This window comes from Embiotoca jacksoni, unplaced genomic scaffold, assembly GCF_022577435.1.
Source record: "Embiotoca jacksoni isolate LCO1_2020_lvr unplaced genomic scaffold, fEmbJac1.0.p SCAF_1, whole genome shotgun sequence".
NCBI lineage: Eukaryota > Metazoa > Chordata > Actinopteri > Embiotocidae > Embiotoca > Embiotoca jacksoni.
In genome coordinates this window covers 18314897-18338468 of record NW_027185229.1, presented here as the reverse complement: position 1 = coordinate 18338468, position 23572 = coordinate 18314897, and the positions used below count along the sequence as shown (strand labels likewise).

Genomic DNA, 23572 nt, shown 5'->3' with positions numbered 1-23572 from the left:
CCCCCACGATATTGTGTTGTTGAATCAAAGTGTACACTGCTGTCAGAACAGATACTTAAGTGACCTGAAAAAGGTGCATGGACAAGGGCCCATGTGCCACTCCTCATTAATGATTAATACATGTATTGATTGGCTGTGTTTTGGGGATTGAGGCCACTGTTTGAGCAAGAGCTCAGTGTTGGCGTATGGGGTGATCGTGTTAAAGGATTGTATGGTTTCTGCGTGGATTTCCAACATCGTACTGAACATTTGGGAGGATATAACTTTCTGTCACATCGACCTGGTTGATGTACTTTACCTCCCTAAATCACCAGAGGACCAAGATTTCAGAGCAGAGATCTCACTTCCATCCAGTCTTGTAAAAGAGTCTTATCTTCCACCTACGAACAATGAAATTGTTTCTGCACTGTATCCTCCTGACTGTTGGAGTGGCCATCGGTAAGTAATTAATTACCCCTGCTTTTAATAATTAGTGGCTTAAAGTTGTTGAATGTTCTCTGCTGTTATGATGAGTTTAATTTGTTGTTGTAGCAGATTAAGAGGTCTGATTAAAGAGAAACTGCCTGAAGGATTTTAAAACTTTGTGGAGTAAACTACAACAATAATAAAACATTTAACAGTCAGTTTAATCTGTGTATAGTAGGATAATGAGTTTTCGTACTCCATGAGAGTGTACTGGTAGTAGTAATGGTAGTAGTGAATCTGTTTCAGTAACCAGACGTGTGACTGTTTGCTGGCCAAAGCTTTTTTCTGATCATCTGCTGTCACAAACCAGCAGCAGGGTCTTGGTCCAAAGGTTATATGTGTGCTGCAGGCTTGTGCCCAAATGTTCCAGCTGGTACCACTGAGCACCTGCACTCCAGTTGCAACTAGAACTAAACAGACAACAGTCCCGACAGTCAGCCTGTAGACATTATGTTTGTGGTTGTGTTGCACATGAACAGACTACCGCAGTCCTCTGAATGACTTCCAGCGCTCTGAGGGCAGAGAGCTCGTTCCTACCCCCTGGAACGCAGCTCGAGTTCAGATGTTATCGGGCCTGAACCTGGAGGACTGTGCCACCCGCTGCTCACAGTCATTGGACTGCAGGTATCCAACTTTTAACATTTAAACACAGCAGGTTATAAACATCACGTTCTCATAACACCATACTTAGAATTGGATTTGACCTGCTGTTTAACAAAAGAATCCAGCTTCTGTTAAAGAGATAGTTTGTGTATGTAGCCCCATCAGTAGGAACCAGGGGGCTTTTGTCTGGCAGTCACAGACAGGCCTTATCCTTCAATGTTTAGTGTTGATGAGTTAATAATAAAAGGCCACAGAAAGGTTACTTACTAAATAAGATAAAATAAACTAGTCTATTAAATTACAGGATATTTCTAGCTTGTCACAACTTGGATCACAACTCTTTATTATAGCTTTGGCTATCTATTCCCTATGTTATGATACCATGGCACTTGCCTAACTTGTTGCTATAAACACAGTATGAACAGAACAACAAACCTGCCGTCCTATGATCAGACAGCTTGTGACAAAACAGTTTAATGAAAAGTCTGAAAGGCAGTAATAATCTCTCCTTGTAAAGAAAAACAAGGTGCACACACAACAAGGGTAAGCGCTCTTTTCTGTTTTCCAAATTAAAATATGTGGAAATGAAATGAGTCTGACACACACAAAAATTGTCTGAAGACAACAAGAAACCTTTAAAGATTTCCCTCTGAAAACAAAAAGTTACAAAACTCATTGTCTGTCATCTTGCTTGAATCCAGCTGAGAGCTATCAGCCAAATGGTAAACATAATGTCCACTTAACGGTCTTAAAACCTCACTGAATAATTGATCAACATTAAGAAAACAATGAATGACTTTTTAACCCTTTAATTAGGAAATATTATTGTAAGTTTGTTCCCATCGGTGTAAAAGGCTTTAACATGAAAACCTTCTTCAACACCAGAGCTTTTAACTATGAGACTCGTCCGATTGTCACTTGTAAACATCTTCCCTGGGTGGGCGATGGCAGCAATGCAGAAGTGAAGAGAAACGTAAACTGTGACCTTTACGAGAAGAAGGGTAAGACTCACATGTGTTCACATTCAGTGACATTACACGGATCGGTGTTCCACATCAGCACTTTTGCTGATTGTGTGTTTCTTTTATGCAGTGTACGTAAGACAGTGCATCGTGGGTAAAGGGGAAGACTACCGAGGGAAAGTCTTCACCACAAAAAGCGGACTCACGTGCCAACAGTGGTGGTCCAAGTTTCCTCATGATCACAGGTAAGTCACCTCCTCGGATGATGCAATTTACATTGTGGCTTAATCTACTGACAAAGATCAATCCTCCAGCATATTAGAAAAAAAAAACTGTGATCATTAGAATAAACTGCTTGTTTGCAGTAAATAGTGTAAGACTTTGAGTCCTTATTATACTTAGTCTTCTAATTGTAGGACAGTGATGCAGTTGAGAATGTACACATGGCACCAACAGAGGTTTTATGGTCAAACGGTTAATGTCATGTTCTTGACTGGCAGTTATCAGACCAAGTGAGTCTGTCCCTTGCTTAAACTGAAGGCAAAACACTCCGGAAACAAGTAAGAAGTTGGGGTGGTCAGAATGACAGAATGGGCGAGCATCATCGCCCCTCTTTGATTCCTTGTTTTATTTGTAGGATTATGTTAATCTCACAATCATCAACCTCAAATCCAGCCACAGTTGGCACCTGTGTTAATCAGAAAATCTACAAGCAGGCTTTACACTCCAGTCAGACATGTAGCAAAGTAAAGAGATGGATAACTTTCTCAGTAGTTGGCGAACAAGAAATTGTGATGAATATTTGAGTTAGTATTCATCAGGCGGCCAGACATATGACTTTATATAATAATAATAATAACTTTATTTACAAAGCACCTTTAAAAACAGAGTTTACAAAGTGCTCTACAGAGAAGCAAAGCATAGTCAAACATAACGTCAATACCGGTAAACATTTAAGAAAACAGGAGGCAAAAACAAAAAAAGACCATACCATTAAGGTAATGAATACAACAAAACCAAACAAATAACCAAAACGAACCAATGGAATAGAAAACAAACAAATAAATAAATGAATAAAATAAACAAACAAAAACTGGGGAACAAAAGAACTGCATAAAAGGACATAAAAGGACGACATCACTTAAAAGCAATTAAGCAATTAAAGCAATGACTATGACATTAGTAAAAGACTGCAGATTTACATGAGATAGCCACAACAAAGTTATGCGATAATAAGTCAGATGTGTTTACTTTTCAGTTTATGGAAGAATTTTCCTGCCTCCAAAGTTGGCTGATACAACATTAAGTTTCTATTAATACTGTAGTTCCTACATCCTTCATCCAAAGTAAACACTGTCCCATTAAGGGTCATTACTTTAATGGCATAGGCAGTGTTTCATTTAAAGTGCAGTGCACCGGAGTACAACACCAGCACATCGTAAAACACTGTGTAACTGTCTGTCACTCACTGTAAAACTCCGTGTTTGTCTCAGGTGGACTCCCACAGCTACCAATGGTCTGGAGTTGAACTACTGCAGGAATCCGGATGGGGATCGCATCGGTCCTTGGTGCTACACCACCGACCCTGAGCGACGCTATGAAAGCTGCAACATTCCCCAGTGCAAAGATGGTACGCCTCATATACCTCTATACATCCCCATGTTGTATGAGAAGGGCATACAGGTGTGATAACTGATGCTTTTATTTACAGGTCCTGAAAGTTCTCAATAATTCCCTGGGAAATTTTTGGAAATCAACTATATAAATTGGTTGTAAATGGAAGGGAAATAGAGCCTATATTCTGAGTAAATAGGCATAATAGCAATTTGTTTGTTAAGTTGACTTTTTAATTAAAGAAGGGGACAGTATATTTGTAGTTTTATAGCAAGGTCAAGTTTATGAGTAGATTTTGATTTTTGGAGGAATTCCAGAACAACAAAAAGTTCAGAGCAAGTTTTCTTTCTGCTATGACATATGGATGCAGCCAGACCGTTGTCCAGCTCTGGCACAACGTGACGGAGATAGATCTGGCTGAGCAAGACTTGCTGTGCACTGATGATAAAAGTTTTTTGGGTTTTTTTTTGTCTAAAGGAGGTTTGTTATTGCTAAGTGTACCGATTACATTCAGCCTCAGCTTCCCCATATTAAGCTTCAAGTCATATAGTTTCAATTCCTTTCATGAAAATTATTTGGAAAGTAGTGGAGCTGTAAAATAACATTAAAGTGACGTTTTCTGTTTCTATTCACTTCACCATATCTCACTTTGAAACTGCGTTTGTGGTTCTGCTTGCAGAGGTATGTATCACATGTACTGGAGAGGACTACAGGGGGCAGGTCGACCACACTGTGAGCGGCAAAGAGTGTCAGAGATGGGACCAGCAGTACCCTCACCAACACATCTACCAACCCGAAAAGTACAGACTCATCCATTACTACATTACCTGTCATGAGTGTGATTGATAAAGTGAATTCACCAACATATAAGCAGTGTTTGTATATAAGTCAGTGTTGCACAGCCTTTTCTGCTGCCGCATCTACACTGTTTACTGTAAATCTTTTGTTTTGTTTCTCTGGACATAAAAAACGTCTCATGTGTTTTTTCAGGTACCCTGATAAGAGTTTAGATGATAACTACTGCCGTAACCCTGATGCCTCTCCAGTACCTTGGTGTTACACCACAGATCCTGAGGTGGAGAGAGAGAACTGTGAGATCAGCAAATGCAGTAAGTTTTTACTTGGAAACATTGCAACAATGTATTCACTATCTTATCAAACAAGCACATGAAGATGTTACCTCAAACTCTAACCAGCATTTTTGACTATTTTCCAAGTCTGTAGAAAACATTTCTTAATCAATTTATTAAGAAAACAATTGGTAGATGATAAAGTGATGAAAATAATCATCGCAGCCCTAGATGTTATTGTAATATTTTGCCACATTGGGATGAGACCTTCTCACTTGTTTCTCCTTTTTTTGACATTACTTCCCTCCACCAAAGCAGAAGAAACTAAATTGAGCTGATTCCTCTAGTATTCAGAGACACAGTGGAATTTAGGAGTCTCATTAACTCGCTGTAATTAAATCTAGAAAAATCTGTGTTTCTGGTGTTTGTGCAAATTACTTGCCAAAATGTGAGACATTTGAGACTTGCCCCCAATGATTCTCTTTGATTTCAGAGTAAATGTGCAAATGTTTGTCGGTGATTCGAGCCCTGTGCAGTCTCGCTGGGGTTCAAATTCATTAAAGGTTAATTAAAAGTTTTTCTTTAATTTGTTTCTCTTTATATGTTTTATTTTCCATTTAGTTTCTGCTGTTTTTTTTCTTTCTTTTTTTGGAGCAAAGCTTTCATTAGAAGGAGCATGACAATTATTTTACAAAAACAACAATTGAAGTTATGACAGGGGTAATAAATGTTTCGTATTGTGTTTGCATGTTCAATACAAATTTAAATACTATTGTAAGAATATTATTGTCCTCTGATTTTGACCAGTTTGAAGCTGAAACTGTGATTTTGTTTTTAAAATGACATGAAAAGGCATGAAAATATAAATAACTTTAAATACATACAAATAGGTCACCAGGGTTTTCTCCAAAATGTCATAATAACTTGTGCAAGAAGACAACAGCAACATGGGAATTTCCAGAGATCACAAAAAAATCTATAAAATAGCGCCATCCTGTGGTTCAGTTAATGTTGAATTAAACTCTTTAAGGCAGGGGTGTCAAACATACGGCCCGCGGGCCGGATCCGGCCCGCCAGGGGGTCCAGCTCGGCCCGCCGGATGACTTTGCTAAGTGTGAAAATTACAGAAAGACATAAATTGCATTTCTTGAGAATATGGAGGTTTATGAGTACAAATGTTTTGTAATTGTTTTTAATCAATCCAGTAATTGCTTCAAAAACAGCGTAAATACGATGTCTGCTCCGGAGGCAGAAGCGCTCGTTGCCACAGGCAGCCGCGCTCGCTGCTCGTTTTGTGACACGTTTGACGTCAAGCGCGTCACAAAGCGAGGGAATCTGCAGAGGAGAGCCCAGGCAGATAAACAGTGGGTTGATGTCTGAGTTTTTGGTCTTTATGTTTCTAGTTTATTGTAGAAAGACCTTAAAACAGGGTTTATCATCCAAAAACCTTCACAATGATTTAAACATAGAGAAATATTGTCGTTATTATGCTATGATTTTACTGGTCTGGCCCACTTGAGATCAAAGTGGGCAGTATGTGGCCCCTTAACTAAAATGAGTTTGACACCCCTGCTTTAAGGTCTTCAGGCTTTTAACAGTCATCATGAACACATGACAGACTATTGTGATTTTATCCATATATTTTTGCTTTTTATAATGTATGTAATGTAATGTATGTTTATTTGATCATCTAAAAAAATTCTGCATCTCGGTGAAGTACTTTAGTCAACATTTGTAGTTTTTGAATGTGCTCTATCTGTACTCTAAAATGTACTTGACTTTACCTGTAAATAACAGACATAAGATATTTAACAACAACAAAAAAAAATTATGTAATTTTTTTGGGGAATCTTTTACAGTTCAATCTTTTCTTTATTTTCATGACCTATTCTGTATTTATATCTGCATCAAATATACAAACATACAACAAACACAAACAATTTAACACATGAGATGCTGGATTTAAAAAATAAATAAATAAAAAACGTAACTAAAATCATTTTTTTACAGTCTTTTATGGTTTGGTTTTTGGAGGCAGCCATAGGTTCCACATCAATCATGTTTACATCACATTAGAGTAGGGATTATTCTTGTAAACAGTCAATTTAAAAGAGGGTTGTTTTGTCAGATTATTTACTTTAAGTAATACGTTTCCTTCAAGACAATTATAGACATGAAACATGAAAAAACTACGCTCGCTATAATAGTTTGTGTCTGATGTGTTTTTTACACCAAACGCTTTGATTTCTTTGTTAAAAAGATATTAAGAGTGTTTGCGTATGTGCACTGAAGGTTTAGAGTTTCAATATCACACAGCATGCTGGACCGATAATGGTTTGGAAACTATATTTTCATGGTTATGTCACTGTTGCTCACACAACAACTAACCTCACCTCTGTTTTGTACCTGTAACCAGAATTTAAGTCCTCCTCATCTTGTTTCTTTTCTCTAGCTGAAGTTCGCGTGGAGAAACGACAGCGCTCCAGCTTCACCACCAACTGTTTCCGTAGCCGTGGGGAGGACTACCGCGGTAAAGTCAACGAGACGACGTCGGGTATCCCCTGCCAGCGGTGGGATGCCCAGTACCCTCATGAGCACCCCTTCTACCCAAACACATACGAGTGCAAGTAAGTGTGTATGTTTAGGTACTTTGTTATTTTTCCGAGCTCATTGGTTTGAAAGACCTGTTTTTGCCCTGAATCTCACATACATGAATATTACCTTCATTGCAGTGAAGTTTCTTGCGATCTTTGCCTGCTGATAGTTGACAGTCAATGATAGGTGCTCAGTAACCCCACATTAAATGTGTGTGTAAAATCTCTGAGTGCCATCATGGATGTGAAATTAATATTTAACTTATTTATGACACGGTAATCATTCATTGTGCCAACATCGATTACCAGTATTTCATTAATTTTTAGATTGAATTACAAGAAGAGGAACAATATGCGTGTTTTTTCTGTATAATCCCTGCATCTCTAAACCAGGCAGACAGAGTGTGTTAAAGACAGGTCATTTAATTCATCATTGACAAGCTAGTGAACATATTTGAGGCTGATTTTGTGTTACTTTTCATCCAGGGGTTTGGAGGAGAACTACTGCCGTAACCCAGATGGGTCGGAGGCTCCCTGGTGCTTCACATCTGTGCCAGAGATGAGGACCGCTCTTTGCTTGCAGATCAAACGCTGTGCAGATGACATAGAGGCTGAGGGTACCACTTATTGATTCAGCTTTGAGCTTAAACAGGAATTCAGTGGATGGGTTACTATTATATAATTAATGGCTGAAGATGAGCCTGTGTTGCAATGGCCACGATTGTATGAAATTCACATGAAGACATGCAGGGCTGTGACATCATAAAATCCCCTCCAACCTCTAGAAATATTCAACGAAGCAGTGAAATTAATCGAAATTTCATCAATTTGAATACTTTACCATATGTTATTTATTCAGTTAAACGTTCGTATATATTATCTATTTTCTACAAACTTAACTTTTAAATATAATTTATTAGTGCTAAAATACACCTTTGGTCAATTTAGTACAGTTAAGGGTTGACTACTGCTACTATTGCTATTCCCCTCAATTATTGATCAGTAGCTGATGGATAGTGTAAGCTGATTTAAACAAATTTAAAATGCTTATTGCCATTTAACTACTAAAGGGACCTGCTGTGGAGGTTCAGTGTGTAGACGTTTGTTTAGAGGGCTCTGTTGTCAGAAATGTAATATATATTCATAATTATATTTTCATTAGGTATACTCACCTGAAATTAGGAATAGTTGTGTTTTCATTGTCTTAGAATGAGCCCTTAACATAAACATAGGCAGCGGGTCCTCACCATGTTGCACCGCCATGTTTCTACAGTAGCTCACAAGGGACAAACCAAACACAGGCCCTTATAAGGGGCTTTCATGTTTTCCGCTACTGTCATGGCCACCATGGGTTCTTTTACAGGCTTAGAAGGCGAAGGTCACTTGAGAGGTGTGTAGTTGCTGTGTAGTCTGTGATCTCACAACTCGATGCCACTAAATTGTGCAAACTGCCTCATTAATGTTACTTTTATATAAGTTTGCATTATTTTGTTTTTGTCACTTGTGGCCATGGTGGCAGCTGTTAAGCAGGAGTTATACTGTGATCTTACTTCAAGATCTAAATACTGTTTGGTTGCCTTATCCACACTTGAAGAACAAAACCCTTATGTGTGAATTAATTTGGCTTTAACTGAGTCATATATTGAGTCACAATAAATTGGAATCAGCGTGTATGTGTCCACCAAAGATTTTTCCCCAGAATCCCTCAGGAAAGTTAGAAGATGTGACCACAATGAAGTCAATGGCCCTGCATGAGGACAAGGATTTCCAATGCTGATCTCATTTTGGCACTTTCACTGCCTGCCATATTTCATCATAGTCACTGTCATGATAATAATATTTGTTCATTTTTTCAGATTGCTACCAAGAAAATGGAAAAAACTACAGAGGTATTGTCCGCAAAACTCGTAAGGGCATCACCTGCCAGAAGTGGAACGTTAACACACCTCACCGGACAAGGTACGAAGATTTAAGATTTAAGAACATTCTTCTAGCAAATGTTAAAAACATTCAAGCTAACTATTTATGCTCTGGAAACACCCCACAAAACAAAATAACCTTCTCTTTGTTGCTGCTGTTTCTCTGTTAAGTTAGGCTGGTAGCAATATTGTATTGTCTCAGTTTGAGTACTACATTTAGTTATCATTTTAAATGTGTTCATTTCATTCATAGTAACTGCAAAAACAAAAGTTCTATTAAGAATAAAATCTACTACATATTGTGTATTTAGTCAGTAATGTATTGTATGAAATTGGGACTCTTGAGGTGGGTGAAATCAGCCAGGACAAAAGAGTTTCATTCAACAAAAGAATTTCATTCACAAATTACTGGGACAAGCGTTCACACCATTTCATGGACGACCACTCCTTTTATCTTTGTAAAACTTTGTGGCATGCTTACAGCTTTCAAATTATCATTGTGATCTTCCAGGATAAACCCAAGGACACATCCTGAGGCCAATCTGACGGAGAACTACTGTCGTAACCCAGATGGAGACCAGCACGGACCCTGGTGCTACACCACAGACCCCAAAACGGAGTTTGACTATTGTGCCATCAAACAGTGTGGTACAGATCTTTGCTCTGTGTCTATTTTAAGCTCCTTCAAGTACTTTAATGGACTGTGCGGTGACGGTTTACCCAGAGCTTCTGTTTTCTGGAAGTTTAACAATTCCTCTGTTGTTGTTTCCAAACAGCTGGAGAGAAAGTGTCCATAACTGAACCAGAAGGTCAGTTTGTGAATGAATATGGAGCAAGTTTTCCGAGTTGACCACAAGCCTCAAGACATGGTTTTACAATAAAATGTCGCCTCTTTGTCAACACAGAGAAAGTGGAGTTTAGTGAGTGCGGAAAGAGAGAGGACCGTTTTCAGACGATGCGGTTGCGTATTGTGAATGGCGTTCCTGGGAACTCGCCGTGGACAGTGAGCCTCAGAGACAGGTGAGTCTGACAGCTGATGGCGTTTGGCCATGAACAATCAAAACAAACTCTGCAGAGTTGTGTTTAACCTCTGACCTCTTTGTGTGCAGGAAAGGAAACCACTTCTGTGGTGGATCTCTGGTTAACCCCAGATGGGTGATCAGCACCAAGCAGTGTTTCTCCTCCTGGTAAACTGAATTCATTTAAAGGGTCTCTCTGATTTTACATGTCAAAAATTAGCTGTTTAATGTCTTCTAAGGCTAAATATAATGCTTTGTCAATTGTTGGAAAATTACTTGTGACATTACTCAATAAAGAAAAGCAGTTAGTCATTTTGGGAAATGTGGATTTTGTTATTGTAGGTGGTCAAGTTAGAGTCGCTGTTTACATATTTCTATGCTAAGCTAACTAGCTTGTAGTTGCAGCTTCATGTCTACCGTTCAAACATGGGAATGACCTCAATCTTCTCATCTAACTCTCAGCAAGAAAGGGAGAAGGTAAACTCTTTATTAAATCTTAGTTTAGACTCGGTGACTTTTAAAAGAAGGCTTGAGTTGCAAACTGGTAGGGAGCATCTGCATCCGGAGAAATGTGCCAAGCAGCTCAAAGCTGGGAAATAAAAGTCAGGATTCCTCTGCCCCTGCTGTTGCAGTTTGATCAGAAATATATCTCTTGCAAGTCTTTTATGTATTATCAACAAAATATCATGTAATATCCAAATGCTGAAATAAAAGTCTCCGTTAACCTGTCTGCATGTGTGCACAGCTACGTTGATCTGCCGGGGTACTCTGCCATGATGGGAACACTGTTTCGTGATCCAGAAGAAGGAGAGCCCGGAGTGCAAAGCATCCCTCTCACCAAGATCGTTTGTGGACCGTCTGAGTCTCAGCTGGTCATGCTACAACTAGAATAGTGTGTACTCTCGCGTGCCACCAGCGTGCACACACACACACACACACACACACACACACACACACACACACACACATTAGAAATAATATCCCTCTGACTTTTTCTTCTTTCTTTCTGTAGTCCTGCCCAGTTTAATGAGCGTGTCTCTCAGATCTGCCTCCCTCCTGAGCGCTACATTGTAGCTGAGGGGACGATCTGTGAGATCGCAGGATGGGGTGAGACGAGAGGCAAGTATAATCCTCTTTGGACTTGACACTGAATTAATTTCATGCTGCACGTAATGCAACCACACTATGCATCTATTGGGATAATTAATAATTGATGACTTCCTTAGAACAAGCATCTTGTTTCTGCCCGTGAAGTAATGTTGCATTTAAATGAGAGAGCCATTCATCCTGTTGAGCAACAGATGGCATCACTGTTTCCAGAATCATTCAACATCTGTCCACCTTCCCTTTTCATATCTCCCACTCTCAAAAGACATTAGCTGCTAACTCGTCCTTTTTTTGCTGTTTTTTCAAGGGACTGGGGATGAGACTGTCCTCAACGTGGCCCAAATACCTGTTCTTAGCAACAAGGAGTGCAACAAATACTTCAGAGGTCGTGTTCGTGAAAATGAGATGTGCACAAACTCTTTCCAGGGTGGAGTCGGCGCTTGTGAGGTAGGTGCAGAAAATGTGGACACTCTTAAAGCTTTGCAATTTTGAGTTTATTTGATATGTTACAGTAGAAATGCAGACGGGGTAGGACATGCAGCTTAAACCAAACCAGAAGCATTGTGGTTGATGCTTACTTCTTAACCAGGTCACAACAATACCCCCAACACTGACCATTTTCTTTGCTATTTAATGTAATTTGCAACACCAATAATTTAATAGTTTGACATTTCAAAATTTAATTTTCTTCATGAGAGTTACATAAGAAGATCAATATCATTCTCATGTCAGTACACTAAATATGAAGCTACAGCCAGCAGCTAGTTAGTTTATGCTTAGCAGAAAAACTGGAAGGAGGGAAGAAGCTGCTGTCGGGTTGCTCCAAGAAAGATAATAAAATCTGCCCACCAGCACTGCTGAAATTTATTAAAACAAACTGTATGTTTGTTTAATGTAAACAAAACTTACAATTTGTTGTCTCATGGGGGGTAATATGTCTGTGAGGTTTCGAGATACTGGTAGGTTAATTTTGTAACTTTCCTCCACTGTTTGTGCTAAGCTAAGCTGACCCACTGCTCCTTTTAGTTTTGTGTTAAACGTACAGATACTAGGAACTTCCAGCAAGAAAGTTGTTTTAAGCATTTCCAAAAATGTTTAACTATTCCTTTAATGACAAAGAAAAATGCTATAAGTCTAGTGAATCGATGCTTCAAACACTGATGGTAAAGAAAAGGTTTTGATGATGAAAATCCCTTTCAGCACAGACCATGGAGTTATTTATATGTTCCTATAAATCAAACACATTCACCATTTGGTTAATGGAAGTGAACTGGACGAGCTGTGACTGCAAGATGTTTCCAGCCTCAGCAGTGACAGTCAGTCATAACAGAGACAAATAATGACTCCAGACTGTTGTTCCTGTGTGTCTGCAGAGAGACTACGGCGGCCCTCTGGTGTGTCAGAACAGGGAATGCTGGGTACTCGAGGGTGTGATCATCCCCATGAGGCGCTGTGGACACCTGGGCCAGCCCAACATCTTTATCCGTGTGTCTGTGTACGTAGACTGGATCAAGAAGGTCATGGAGATGGCTTAAAAACAGATACCACCATCTCACACAGAACTGATCATATCCATTCTCAACACCTGCAAGATCACTTACTCAGCTGAACGCACACATATTTTTTTTCTTCGCAGATGTCTCTTTTACATTAAAAACTATCAGTATCTAAATGTATAATCCTTTATTACGAGTTGCATCACGTATGTTACTACATCATATAAAAGGGTTCACTCAGACTCTCCTTTATTTAAAATTCAGGGATAACACAATAATTTGTTCCATTATGTCTGCTGCAAATTATTTTTTATGTGCTCTCATGTATAAGGAATCCTTTCAGTAGCAAATGGTTTAATGTTGGCTGCTATAATCCACAAGACAGAACAAGCAGAAAACAATCAGGTACACTGAGGTACAAAACAAAAAGCCATGCAGACAGGATTCATCATAAAAATGTTTGCACACTGATCAAATTTAGGGAGACACTATGCATTACATCCTCCTTTGTTCTAATTGTTAAATGTACAGTACTTGTTAGCAATTACAACCTCTTCTAAAAAATATTGTATATTATTTTTGTCACTCATTACTGACTACTACCCCAATAAATGCTTGTATTTGCTCACAACCGCCTTGTGAATGTATAAAACTTTTAAATGTTTACATACTGCTAAATAAGTGGGCTTAAAGGGAAGAGTTGCCGATTTTGTTTTATTCACAACGAAAAATATTAAAAAGAAAAATAGATCAAATGAGTTGTTAGCCCTTCATGTTCATAAAGGAATAACTGGAGCTAATTAACTCCCAATACAGGATGATGTATGGGGGTTTACAGCTCAGCTTTAGAGTTCCTAACATCTCCTGGAAATGCACCCTTTACCACAAAACTGTACACCTCCCCTGCTCTCCCTGGCATTGAATGGAGCTCCAAAATACCTTCTTTGCCCCCAGCCTCTAAAGAAATCCCTCCTCTGCCTGTCTTTTGATGCCTGCCCCCACCTCTAAAGACATGCCTTTGTGCCTTATGCAGAACTGTATGCGCTGCACATTCTTTCTAGTTCTATAGGAGGATTTTTGTAACCCGGTCCTGATGAGCCCACGGAATTCAGCTTAAATAAACCTCAAGATCAGAGTCCAACCAAATCTCAGACACGCCGCGCACTGCAGAAGGCCACTGAACTCTCACAGATAGACACACACACACACACACCATTTCTCTCTCGTGCAAACCCTCCCCCCCTCTCTCTATCTTATCCCACAGTCTATCTTTCTGTTTCTTTTCTCTTGTTGATTTTTGCACCAACATTTCACATTTGTCTCAAACAATCACAAGAGATTGGAAAAGGAATTTTTGCAGAAGTAGGAACTTATAAGATAGAAGTGTGGAGCATGCTCACCGCTATCCTCTTGCTGTACACAACGTTTGGTAATGGCAGGTTGACAGTTATGATTTCAATCATTCTGTTCACTTTCATTAGTAATATTTATAGTAGATGACTAATCAAATTCGTAAATGACTACCAGTTCTCAGTAAATGTTGCCTAAAGTTTCTGGGAAACCTGACCAAAAAGCTGTAATAAATAGCACCGCGAAATGTTTTTCTTAGTTATTCTGTTTTAAGCATCCTTTGGTAATAACCTGACAAACATTATCTATCTTAGAATTTACCATTGGTTGGTTTAAATGTAATATTCTGGTTTCACAGATATTCAAACTGAGAATTTCTGAATTACATCATGAAACTGACACTACAGACCATTCAAACTAAGCTCTGAAACTTGTCTATGTAACTTAAAACTTTATATTTTGGTCTAATGCCAGCACCCTCACCTGACATGACTCCATGAGCGGTCCAGCATTAGCTGGAATGTGTATTCACGATGGTTCAAACATTTTTATTGGAATTTACCAGTTTGTGTAAATTTAATAATTTACAGCTTGTAAATCACAGACTAAAAAATATATATTTAAATGATTATTTTACCATTAATTTTAGCCATCCTGAATTAATATGTAAAGCATAAACATATTCTACAAGGTAAAGATTTCATAACAAAAATGTTAAATGTCCTTTCTTTATTTTAAATTTGAATTTAATTAATATTTGAAAATAAATACTTTTCATCTTCAAGAGAAAAGATCAATAAGTTAAAAGGTAAGATGACTTAAATACTTGACATTGCATCTAATTTCAACTTTTTACATGTACATAAGAACATGAAAAAATATATACTTAATTTTTTTTTTTGCTGCTAACTTTTAGTGATTTCATTTGGTGCGTGATTAAATGATGCAAATGGGGCCATATTTTCCCCCAAACAAATGCCGATCAGAGTTTTGATTAGCATACTTTGTTCTCTAAAACCCCATTAGATATTTCAGTCCTTCATGACTTACTTTCTCAAACACTGTAGGTGGGGAGATAACAGCAGGGAGACAGAGTGAAACCTCTACTTCAAGCATTAGAAAGTCTGGTCTCAACATCGTTTCTACTGAAACAAACTGAACCGTTTCCTCACTTCTTTACTTGGGGAACTTCCCAGCCCCCAGATCCCACTTTGGGAACCCCGGAACCAGACCCTCCAGTCTGGTGCCCGTCTTTTCTCCCTCTCTGCCTCTCAAGTGGGTGGTCCGGTGAGCTTTTCGGGGCGGGCTCCTGTGTTTCAACCCTCCTACCCTCGTTCTTTCTTGAAACATGCTTTAATAGAGAAAGTATGCAATGCATAGTGCTCTGCTACAACCCCCCACTATACTGCATCTGGGGTATTCGTGACTGGACGTCTGGGGGGATCACACACATTTCCGATTAGGAGGAGGCAGAGAGCGAGAGAGAGAGAGAGAGAGAGAGAGAGAGAGAGAGAGAGAGAGAGAGAGAGAGAGAAGAGAGAGAGCGAGACAGAGAGAGAGAGAGAGAGAGCGAGATTACCCTTTCATTCCAGCCAATGAGACGGTCGATACACTAAGATTTTCATAGTTGTGCAGGAGCACAAAGTGAGCCGACTGTGTGCGAACTTCCAGGTAATACTGCAAACCGACTTAAGGTAAGTTGAACTGCTCTCTGCTCGCTCTGTGCTACGTTTGGCGCTGGCTGCATGAGCAGGATTGCTCAGCCTAAACATGGAGCCTATAGCTTGAATGTATGTAGGCTATGTTCGGGCTGGTTTGAAAGGAGAGCTTTTGCACCTGTGTTGCTTGCCTTTGTCCTTGGTAAAGTTTTGTTTTTTTTCCCAGCTCTTTCTGCCACTCGGGTCATCCATATTATCGTTCCAAAACCCGACACATTGGAGATCGATTGCGCAAGTGATGGAAGTAAGGGGATGTTGTGTGGCGAGCGCCGACTTTACGCTTTAAAACACTGATGGCCTCGACTGTTGTTTTGGCGTCAACATGTGCCAGTTACTAAACCAACGTCGAAGGTTTGAACTCACGGGTTCGCTTCAGGAGCGCTTTGCGCACTTCCTTTAATGCTGTTCAAGAATGTGTTTTTATGGTTTGCAATTGCCGCCCATATGCAAAAAGTACATTCAGTCCCGTACTTGACTGCCAAACGCAGACTAGTTGAGCGGACGGTCTGCCGCTGACGGAGAAGTGCACGGGCTTGTTGTGTTGCTCCGAAATCAGTTTATAAGCGACTAACCGACGTCATGCATTTCGTTTGGCTTTAAATCGTTTCTGCGAGTACGTATTTCTCAAATTACTTCGACTTCCTGCTTCAGTGCGGCCGTTTTGATAGGCTGTGTTGGCAATTAGTGTTTGGCACATTCCTTACGGAGCGAGAGGTTGTGGTAAACGACCACCTCTGGGACTTTACCAACAGTAGACCGTTATTGTTTATTTTGCAAAGAAGTAGTGACTCAATTAAGCAAATAATTTAGCCTATCACGTTTAAGGATGTTACCCGTAATATAGTACAATAGAAACATACATCGTTTACAATTATAATGCTATTATTCAGGTTTATGATACTAAACATTTATTCAGCAAATTGACTGACAGAAAGGAGTCTAATTGGCTACTACTTCGGTAATTGATCGAGTGTGCATGTTCAAGCAAAAATATGCAATATTTTGTAACTTAAATTTAGTTTTCTGCCTTTTTTTTGTCTTGTGTTACATTAAACTGAATGTCTTTTGGTTTGTGATTGTTAGTCAGAGAAACGAGCAAACTGAAGATATCACAATGGACAGCTATTGATCGAAATTTGACATTATTTGATGACATTTATTTTTCGAGACAATTAATCACTTGTGAAATTTTTAAACGTATCTTGAGAAATCAACTATTTGATGTGTCTGTAAAATGTCAGAAAATTTATGAAAATGTCTTTAGATACCTTTTTTTTGTGACCAAAAGTCCAAAAAACACAACCATATTTAGTTTTCTATTAAAAAATAAATGCAAAAAAAAAGCTAACATCCAAAATGACAAACTGTAGCAGATTAATTGTTGCAAATGTATTTTAGACTGACTAAACGAAATAATAGATGCATTATAGCCTTGTCAATAGTTTGTGATTCTTTCCATTAAGATTTTGCATACAGTACTTGTTTGTGTGTACTTCTAGCTATTGTCTTAGTTGTGCAGAGTTTTCAGTAAAAGTTGTAGCAGCATCACCACACCTACAACATTCACAACCCCATTGAGAAATACATCACTGAGGACAGATGGAAAGATAGAGTGCAGTACAGTAGATGCTGATTTTGGATGGTAGATTGAGTTGTGAATATCTGTGCTACTTTTAGTCTCTGCACACCATTCTCATGTTTCTCTGCGTTTGCCAGACCCCTGTATGTGTTCCGATGAACCTGGTGCCAAGGCTTATGTATAAGTGGTTCCCACGCTTGCTCTTGGAAAAGGATCCTGTGTGATTCTGAATGATCCTTTTAATGGTACATTAAGTACTGATTGGAAGTTATTGTGGTAATTGTGCAAAAAGAAGATGATGTTTGAAGTGGTATAATAGAGCCGATTAGCCTGAATTTGTCGAAGATGATTGCTGCACTGCGTTCATAGTGGTCATATTTTCCACTTTTCTTTGCTCACATCTCCAGCTCCTGATACTCAGCTCTTCTCCTCTTTAAGCCCTCGAGGCCGCTGCTCCAGGCTTTGATGCCCACACTCTTTGACGCAGGTGGACAGACGCAGGCATGAGTAACAGTGGGACCAAAGAGCCGTCTCCTCAGCCGAGCACTGCCTTGTCACCCTCTGAGCCTCAGCGCCGGGGCAGGGGTCGACCACGGAAACAGCAGCAGGTAGGACTTCTGTCTTCAGAAGACGATTGTGATCAGCTCTGTCCTCAACCTTAAATAATTAAGTATCTAATTGAGAATAAGTTGTAAAAAAAAAAAAAAAAAAAAACAACTAGAGTTGATTATCTTTCTACGTCAGCGGGTTGTAGACGGTATATAATGTATTTGTGACTGGTTAGTTGTGGCTCCACATCTAATCTCTAACCACAGGAGCCTGTTGGACCACCAACTCCAAAGCGACCAAGAGGACGACCTAAAGGCAGCAAGGACAAAGGCCCCAGAACTGCACTGAAGGTTGAAACTAATCAGAAATTCTAAGACACTCGTATAAACAGAAAATTTACTTTAAAAAAGGCATTTTTGTTGCAAGAACTGTTTCCTTCAAACATCAGGAAATGCTATGAGAAGCAAATATTTACTGTTTAACTGACATCTGTGATCTTGTGTGATAGACTTAATGATGCATATTTGTCTTAAAATGTATGGTAGCGTCGTCTACATTTCTTTATATACAGTCTTAGTGCATCTGCTTTAGATGCATTAGTGCATCTGAGATCTCTCCATGTAATTGGCTACATCCTGAAATGTAAAGATTTATGTCTTTAGTGGGACATAAAGGCAGTCATGATTTGGGCAAATGCCCGCTTACCAGAGAAAAGACAAGCTGTTATTAAATCAATGCACTATTTATGTCTCAAGCTTCAGCCTATGGATCAGGGCTCAAAGATGAACTGGTGCGTGCATTATCACAGAAAAACTGTAACATACTATTTTAGGTATGGTTCACCATTTTAAACATCATCTCATGATTTATCAGTCAGCATATCAGCAGTAAGTTATGTGGTTGAAATTAGCTTCACCTCATCCGGTCGATCTGAAACAGTAAATTGCAATGAGCTCATTGAGGCATCAGGGATAATAATCTTGTTTTACATGCTTTGACTTTCATAAAAGTTTGTATGCAGGGGTTTTATTAGTTGTACAATACTTGACATAAATATTCTGATATTAAGACCCTTACTTATGTAAGGTGGTCTGATTTAAAAAAAAAAATATTCAAACATTGATCAATGCTGCAAAAATAAACCACAGTTTTTGTGTATTTTCTATGAGTACACTGGTTGTGATTTATGAGCAAACCAATTAGATTAATGACTAATGTAGAGTGTGTTAGTCATTGTTGTTGCAAGTATTCAAACAATTTTACCATACAGTTTTATGAATCATGCTCTGGCAGCAACACATTTTTTTGTAATTCCTTTTTTTAAACTTTTTAGTTGAATGATTTAACCATTTGATCTATAAAATGTCAGAAAATGCACATTACAATTTGCCTTAAGTCAAAACTGACATCACTGAAAGTCTTATTTTGTCCAACCAACAGTCCAAAACTCAACAAAATTCTATTCGCTGTCAGAAAGGACTAAGAAAACTGCACAATATTCACAACTGGAAAGTGTTGACTCAATAAACTAATAATACTTTTGATGCAAGACTCATAAATTATTCAGTTACTGAACTTGTTTAACTTGTTACAATCATGGCAGAGTGAGGTATTTCATGTATTTAGACAAATCCATCCTTTTATGTTTTCAAATTTTGGTGAGATGAACATCTTTCAAAGAAGACGGATAGTAAAGCAATAAATGTTGATTTAAAAAAAAAAAAAAAAATTTACTATTTGATTGTTTAAAATCATTTTTCTTTGGCTGTAAGAGTTGCTCTTTTTTTATTCAGATAGACACGCTGTAAAGGCTAAATACTTTATTGAACGTAGAGCACACCTGTATGCAGGCACTGTGTATGCTGACATTTTAAGAAGTGTAAATACACTTCTGTAGCACTAAAGAATAGAGTTTTGTAGAAGGTTTTGGACTGCCAACCAGACTTGTAAAAGGAAATTAAAATATTACCCCAAAAAACATATTTAGCAAATATTTCAACCATTTTATTGTATAAAACTTCTATTGGTCATGAGAGAAATGTTCCCCAAGACTCAAAAACAGCAATACCTAATAAAAACCATGTGATCAGTATGAGTATATTACCAGTTCAAATCTGAAGACTTCTTTTTCACCATTCATCTGTTCTTTCTCAGAAAGAGCCCATTGGGGAGAGACGACCCCGTGGGCGACCAAGGAAATGGGTATGGAACAATCACTGACACTCAGACATCATTAATTGTAAAATGTAAAATTGTATGCCCAAAAGCCTTCAGTGTGTCTGTATTTGCAGGAGCTGTGGAGTCCTTGAAGGCCCAGTTCCCTTCATGTTTAATTAATTGTGTTGTCTCTTATTTCACAGCCCCAGAAAGTAGTTCCAGAAGTAACTGAAGAGCAGCAGGTGAGGAAAATGAAATCTTTAAAAGGCAGAAGAGTGGACTGGTTTGATATAGCACTTTGAGACGCAGGTTACCTCAACTGAAAAACTATTGTGTTGTCATAGGGCATTGGCCAAAATGATGGAAATAGGGCTGGTGTTTCAGATAAATGTAGACCGTTTAAAAAGTAAATCACACAACATTCAGAGCCTCGTTCTCCACTATATGAAATGTATGGTTCATAATCTAACAAACTGAGCAGTAGCTGAATCTTTAAAAGTAGTTCATCCTTTAACCCTCTAACCATGCAAACTCTCTGGTGTAGTACTTCACTGCAGATTTACCAAATCATTTTTCACCTTATTTTTTTCTTAATTATTATTATTAGTGTAGTATAGATTTGGTATTAGATCAAAGACACTTCAAAAGTTTGTGCCTGTGCAGGAATGCATCCTCTGCTTCAGCTAGACAGAAATATAATTTTGCGTCACTCGTTCAACTTTTGACTGATGTGAGTTACATGTTGAGCTCATTGTGACTACTTAAATTGATATAAATAAGGTGGACAAAAAGTTAGGAATATAGCAATACAATTCAACAACACCACAAACTAAAGCCTCCAAAATGATATGAAGGTGAATCAACCTTAATGCAGTAAGAAATGATTGCAGGTTTCTTGTCAACAATTTTTTGTCCAATTAGGATTTATTGATTATCATCAATAAATAAATCGGAGAGAGGCAAACTAATAGCATGGGGTAATGCACCTTCACCACTAAGCCATCAGGATCTTCAGGTTGTTGTATGAGAATATATTTGTCTTTGATTTGTGCAACAAGTAAACCGGCGACTTCACAAGCCATGGTATCACATTCTTACAAAAATGTTTAGACTATATGTATCCACTCAGTTGCCACTTTATTAAGTTCACATAGCGAAAGCTAAAGTAGTCAAACAGTTCTGCAGTAAATCCCACTTTAATAAAGAGTATAGTGAAAATGATTTACTGAGTGTTGAAATAACTAAATGTTTGAGGATGTGATGCTGTTGAACTGTATGGCATTATACAGAAGGAATTCTTCAGCATTTTAATGTTTTTCCTTTCTTCAGTGTCTCAATGCAAAAATACATTACCATAAACTGCTCCAGTTTCTAACAAACGCCCCTAAAACCACAAACCTAACAGCCAGACTTTTCGAAAAGAAAATTTAAGATTCTTTCCTCAGGCTATCAGGGTGAGGTACGCTGACCTTTTACCTCTGTGTATCCTAGCTCATTGTTTTCAGCAAATCCTTTCCACCACCCTGCACGTTTCTGTGTGCACTTGTAACATTTGTGTATTTTACTTTTTTCTTACATTTATTTCTCTTCTTTTATTTCTTTTTTCATCCTTTTCATTTTTACACTATTCTTTTAACACAACCTCAGTGGCTCGCCATGTTGCATTTCAGTACACGTGTGTATGTTTTCGTACATTATGTATAATCAGACAAAAATAAACTTGCAGAAAAACTGATTACTGTAGCATATTTGACAGAAAAAAACCATGAATCCTCATGCCCCTTATGCTTTACGTGAACTGACTTCATGAGAATATGGCAAATTCTTGGAAATTGACAGATGGTGCTGCTGAATTCCCCAGACGCACCGCCAGACATCCTATCGTGACATCCAGTTTTGGTGAACGTACACACGTTTTTCTCAGAAACTTTCGGTTCTTTACGCCATCTTGTTCATTTTTCAAACGAAAGAATTGCATAACATCTCTCAACAGAGCAGGCTGGCTCACTTGATGCCCCTTGTCTTTCTTATCGCATCCTCTCCACGAAGCAGTTTGTCAAAGAGGTTAAGATGCTTCAAGAACTGAAACCGTTGAGACAGACTCATTCTCTCAAACGCACGCACATGAAGGGGAAGAATGAGTCAGTGTAGACAGGGGAAACCTGATCTAACTGTTCTCTTCCTCTGTCTTCTTGGTTTCCTGATGTAACCGTCGTCTTCCTCACATTTCTTGGTCTGGCAGCTGGAACCTGCTTCCTCGCACGCAAGCACTCAATGAGATTTTAATACTAATTCTTGTATTCTTACGCCCTTTCTAGTATTGATTCACTACCTTGCGCATCATGAGTCACGAGACAGAAAGAACTGATGATGATGACAAAGTGACAGTCTTTTTGGTCCTCTGTTGTTCCAGGGCCCTTCAGAAGAGGCTGAGGAGGGTCCCTCGTCATCTCAGGTGCCAGCACAGGAGGAAGGGGAGTAGATAGGACCCCTCTCTACCTACCTCAAGGTTAGGCCTCAAACAAACAGGGGTACAGTCCGACTCCTATCTGTGATGAGGTTTCAGGAACACACACACACACACACACACTCAAAACTCATTGCAGACAGTAGTTTGCTCTCCAAAACTAATACTGTACCCAGGATTTGTTGTTGACTTTAAAAGTTTGGTTTGTTTGGTGAACAAACTGTCTTAACATTGGTGTATTTGATCTTTTGATAAGGCTTTTTTTAAGGAAAAGTTCCACATTTTGGGAAATGCATTTATTGTCTTCTTTGCTAAGTCTTAGATGAGAAGATCAATTCCATTTTCATGTATGTACGTTTAATATGGAGCTTCCACCCGCAGCATCTCTAAAGCTCATGAACCATCACGTTATTTCTCATTTCTGAAAGCTGCACAAAAGCCAACATGTAAAAGCAGTTTTTGTTTTTACAGGGATTATGTGCATTGGAGTTTTAGACATGCTGCTGGATTGATTTTGTTACCTTTGCGAGGCTAACTGTTCTCATCTGTTTCCCGTCTTTATGCAAAGCCACACCGACCGTTTCTTTGTTGTATCAGTCTTCTCATATAACTCTGAGCAAGAAAGCAAAGAAGCGCATTTCCCACAAAGTCGAGTTATTCCTTCAAGTATGCCAGCTTTCGTGAACTCCTCAGTGTATGTGTGCGTGTGCGTGCGTGCGTGCGTGTGTGCGTGTGTGTGTGTGTGCGTGCGTGCGTGGAGAGGGGACGGGGCTGCAGGCTGAAATGAGAGGGGGTTACGAGAAACAAAGGAACCAAACTGAACCATTTTATTGAAACATCTTTCTTAATCAAGTGTCATGAATCCTCGTATAAAACAGGAGCAAGACGGTGAAATTTTTTATC

General features: G+C 38.8%; 2 protein-coding genes across 2 annotated transcripts; both read left to right on the top strand.

The window, feature by feature from the left end:
• Window positions 1-183: 183 nt before the first annotated feature.
• mst1 (macrophage stimulating 1) lies at window positions 184-13480 on the top strand. Its single transcript, XM_069145231.1, has 18 exons — window positions 184-438; window positions 945-1089; window positions 1954-2069; window positions 2161-2275; window positions 3524-3660; window positions 4324-4444; window positions 4635-4753; window positions 7167-7341; window positions 7795-7925; window positions 9165-9267; window positions 9739-9875; window positions 10004-10036; window positions 10133-10247; window positions 10337-10414; window positions 10992-11138; window positions 11259-11365; window positions 11661-11800; window positions 12727-13480. The coding sequence occupies exons 1-18, from the start codon at window positions 390-392 to the stop codon at window positions 12886-12888; spliced, it is 2130 nt and encodes a 709-aa protein (XP_069001332.1). The 5' UTR covers window positions 184-389; the 3' UTR covers window positions 12889-13480.
• Window positions 13481-15787: 2307 nt separating this feature from the next.
• LOC138195618 (high mobility group protein HMGI-C) lies at window positions 15788-23352 on the top strand. The gene is made up of 6 exons (XM_069145219.1): window positions 15788-15893; window positions 17904-18104; window positions 18312-18395; window positions 20200-20247; window positions 20406-20444; window positions 22616-23352. The coding sequence occupies exons 2-6, from the start codon at window positions 18000-18002 to the stop codon at window positions 22682-22684; spliced, it is 345 nt and encodes a 114-aa protein (XP_069001320.1). The 5' UTR covers window positions 15788-15893; window positions 17904-17999; the 3' UTR covers window positions 22685-23352.
• The last annotated feature ends 220 nt before the right edge of the window (window positions 23353-23572 follow it).

Excerpts from the sequence above, each read along its gene's own strand:
- mst1 (XM_069145231.1), top strand. The coding sequence starts at position 390 with ATGAAATTGTTTCTGCACTGTATCCTCCTGACTGTTGGAGTGGCCATC. Across the intron at positions 4,445-4,634 it reads CACATCTACCAACCCGAAAA|GTACCCTGATAAGAGTTTAG; the intron begins GTACAGACTCAT and ends GTGTTTTTTCAG. Across the intron at positions 11,366-11,660 it reads AGGATGGGGTGAGACGAGAG|GGACTGGGGATGAGACTGTC; the intron begins GCAAGTATAATC and ends TGTTTTTTCAAG.
- LOC138195618 (XM_069145219.1), top strand. The coding sequence starts at position 18,000 with ATGAGTAACAGTGGGACCAAAGAGCCGTCTCCTCAGCCGAGCACTGCC. Across the intron at positions 20,248-20,405 it reads GTGGGCGACCAAGGAAATGG|CCCCAGAAAGTAGTTCCAGA; the intron begins GTATGGAACAAT and ends CTTATTTCACAG. Across the intron at positions 20,445-22,615 it reads AAGTAACTGAAGAGCAGCAG|GGCCCTTCAGAAGAGGCTGA; the intron begins GTGAGGAAAATG and ends CTGTTGTTCCAG.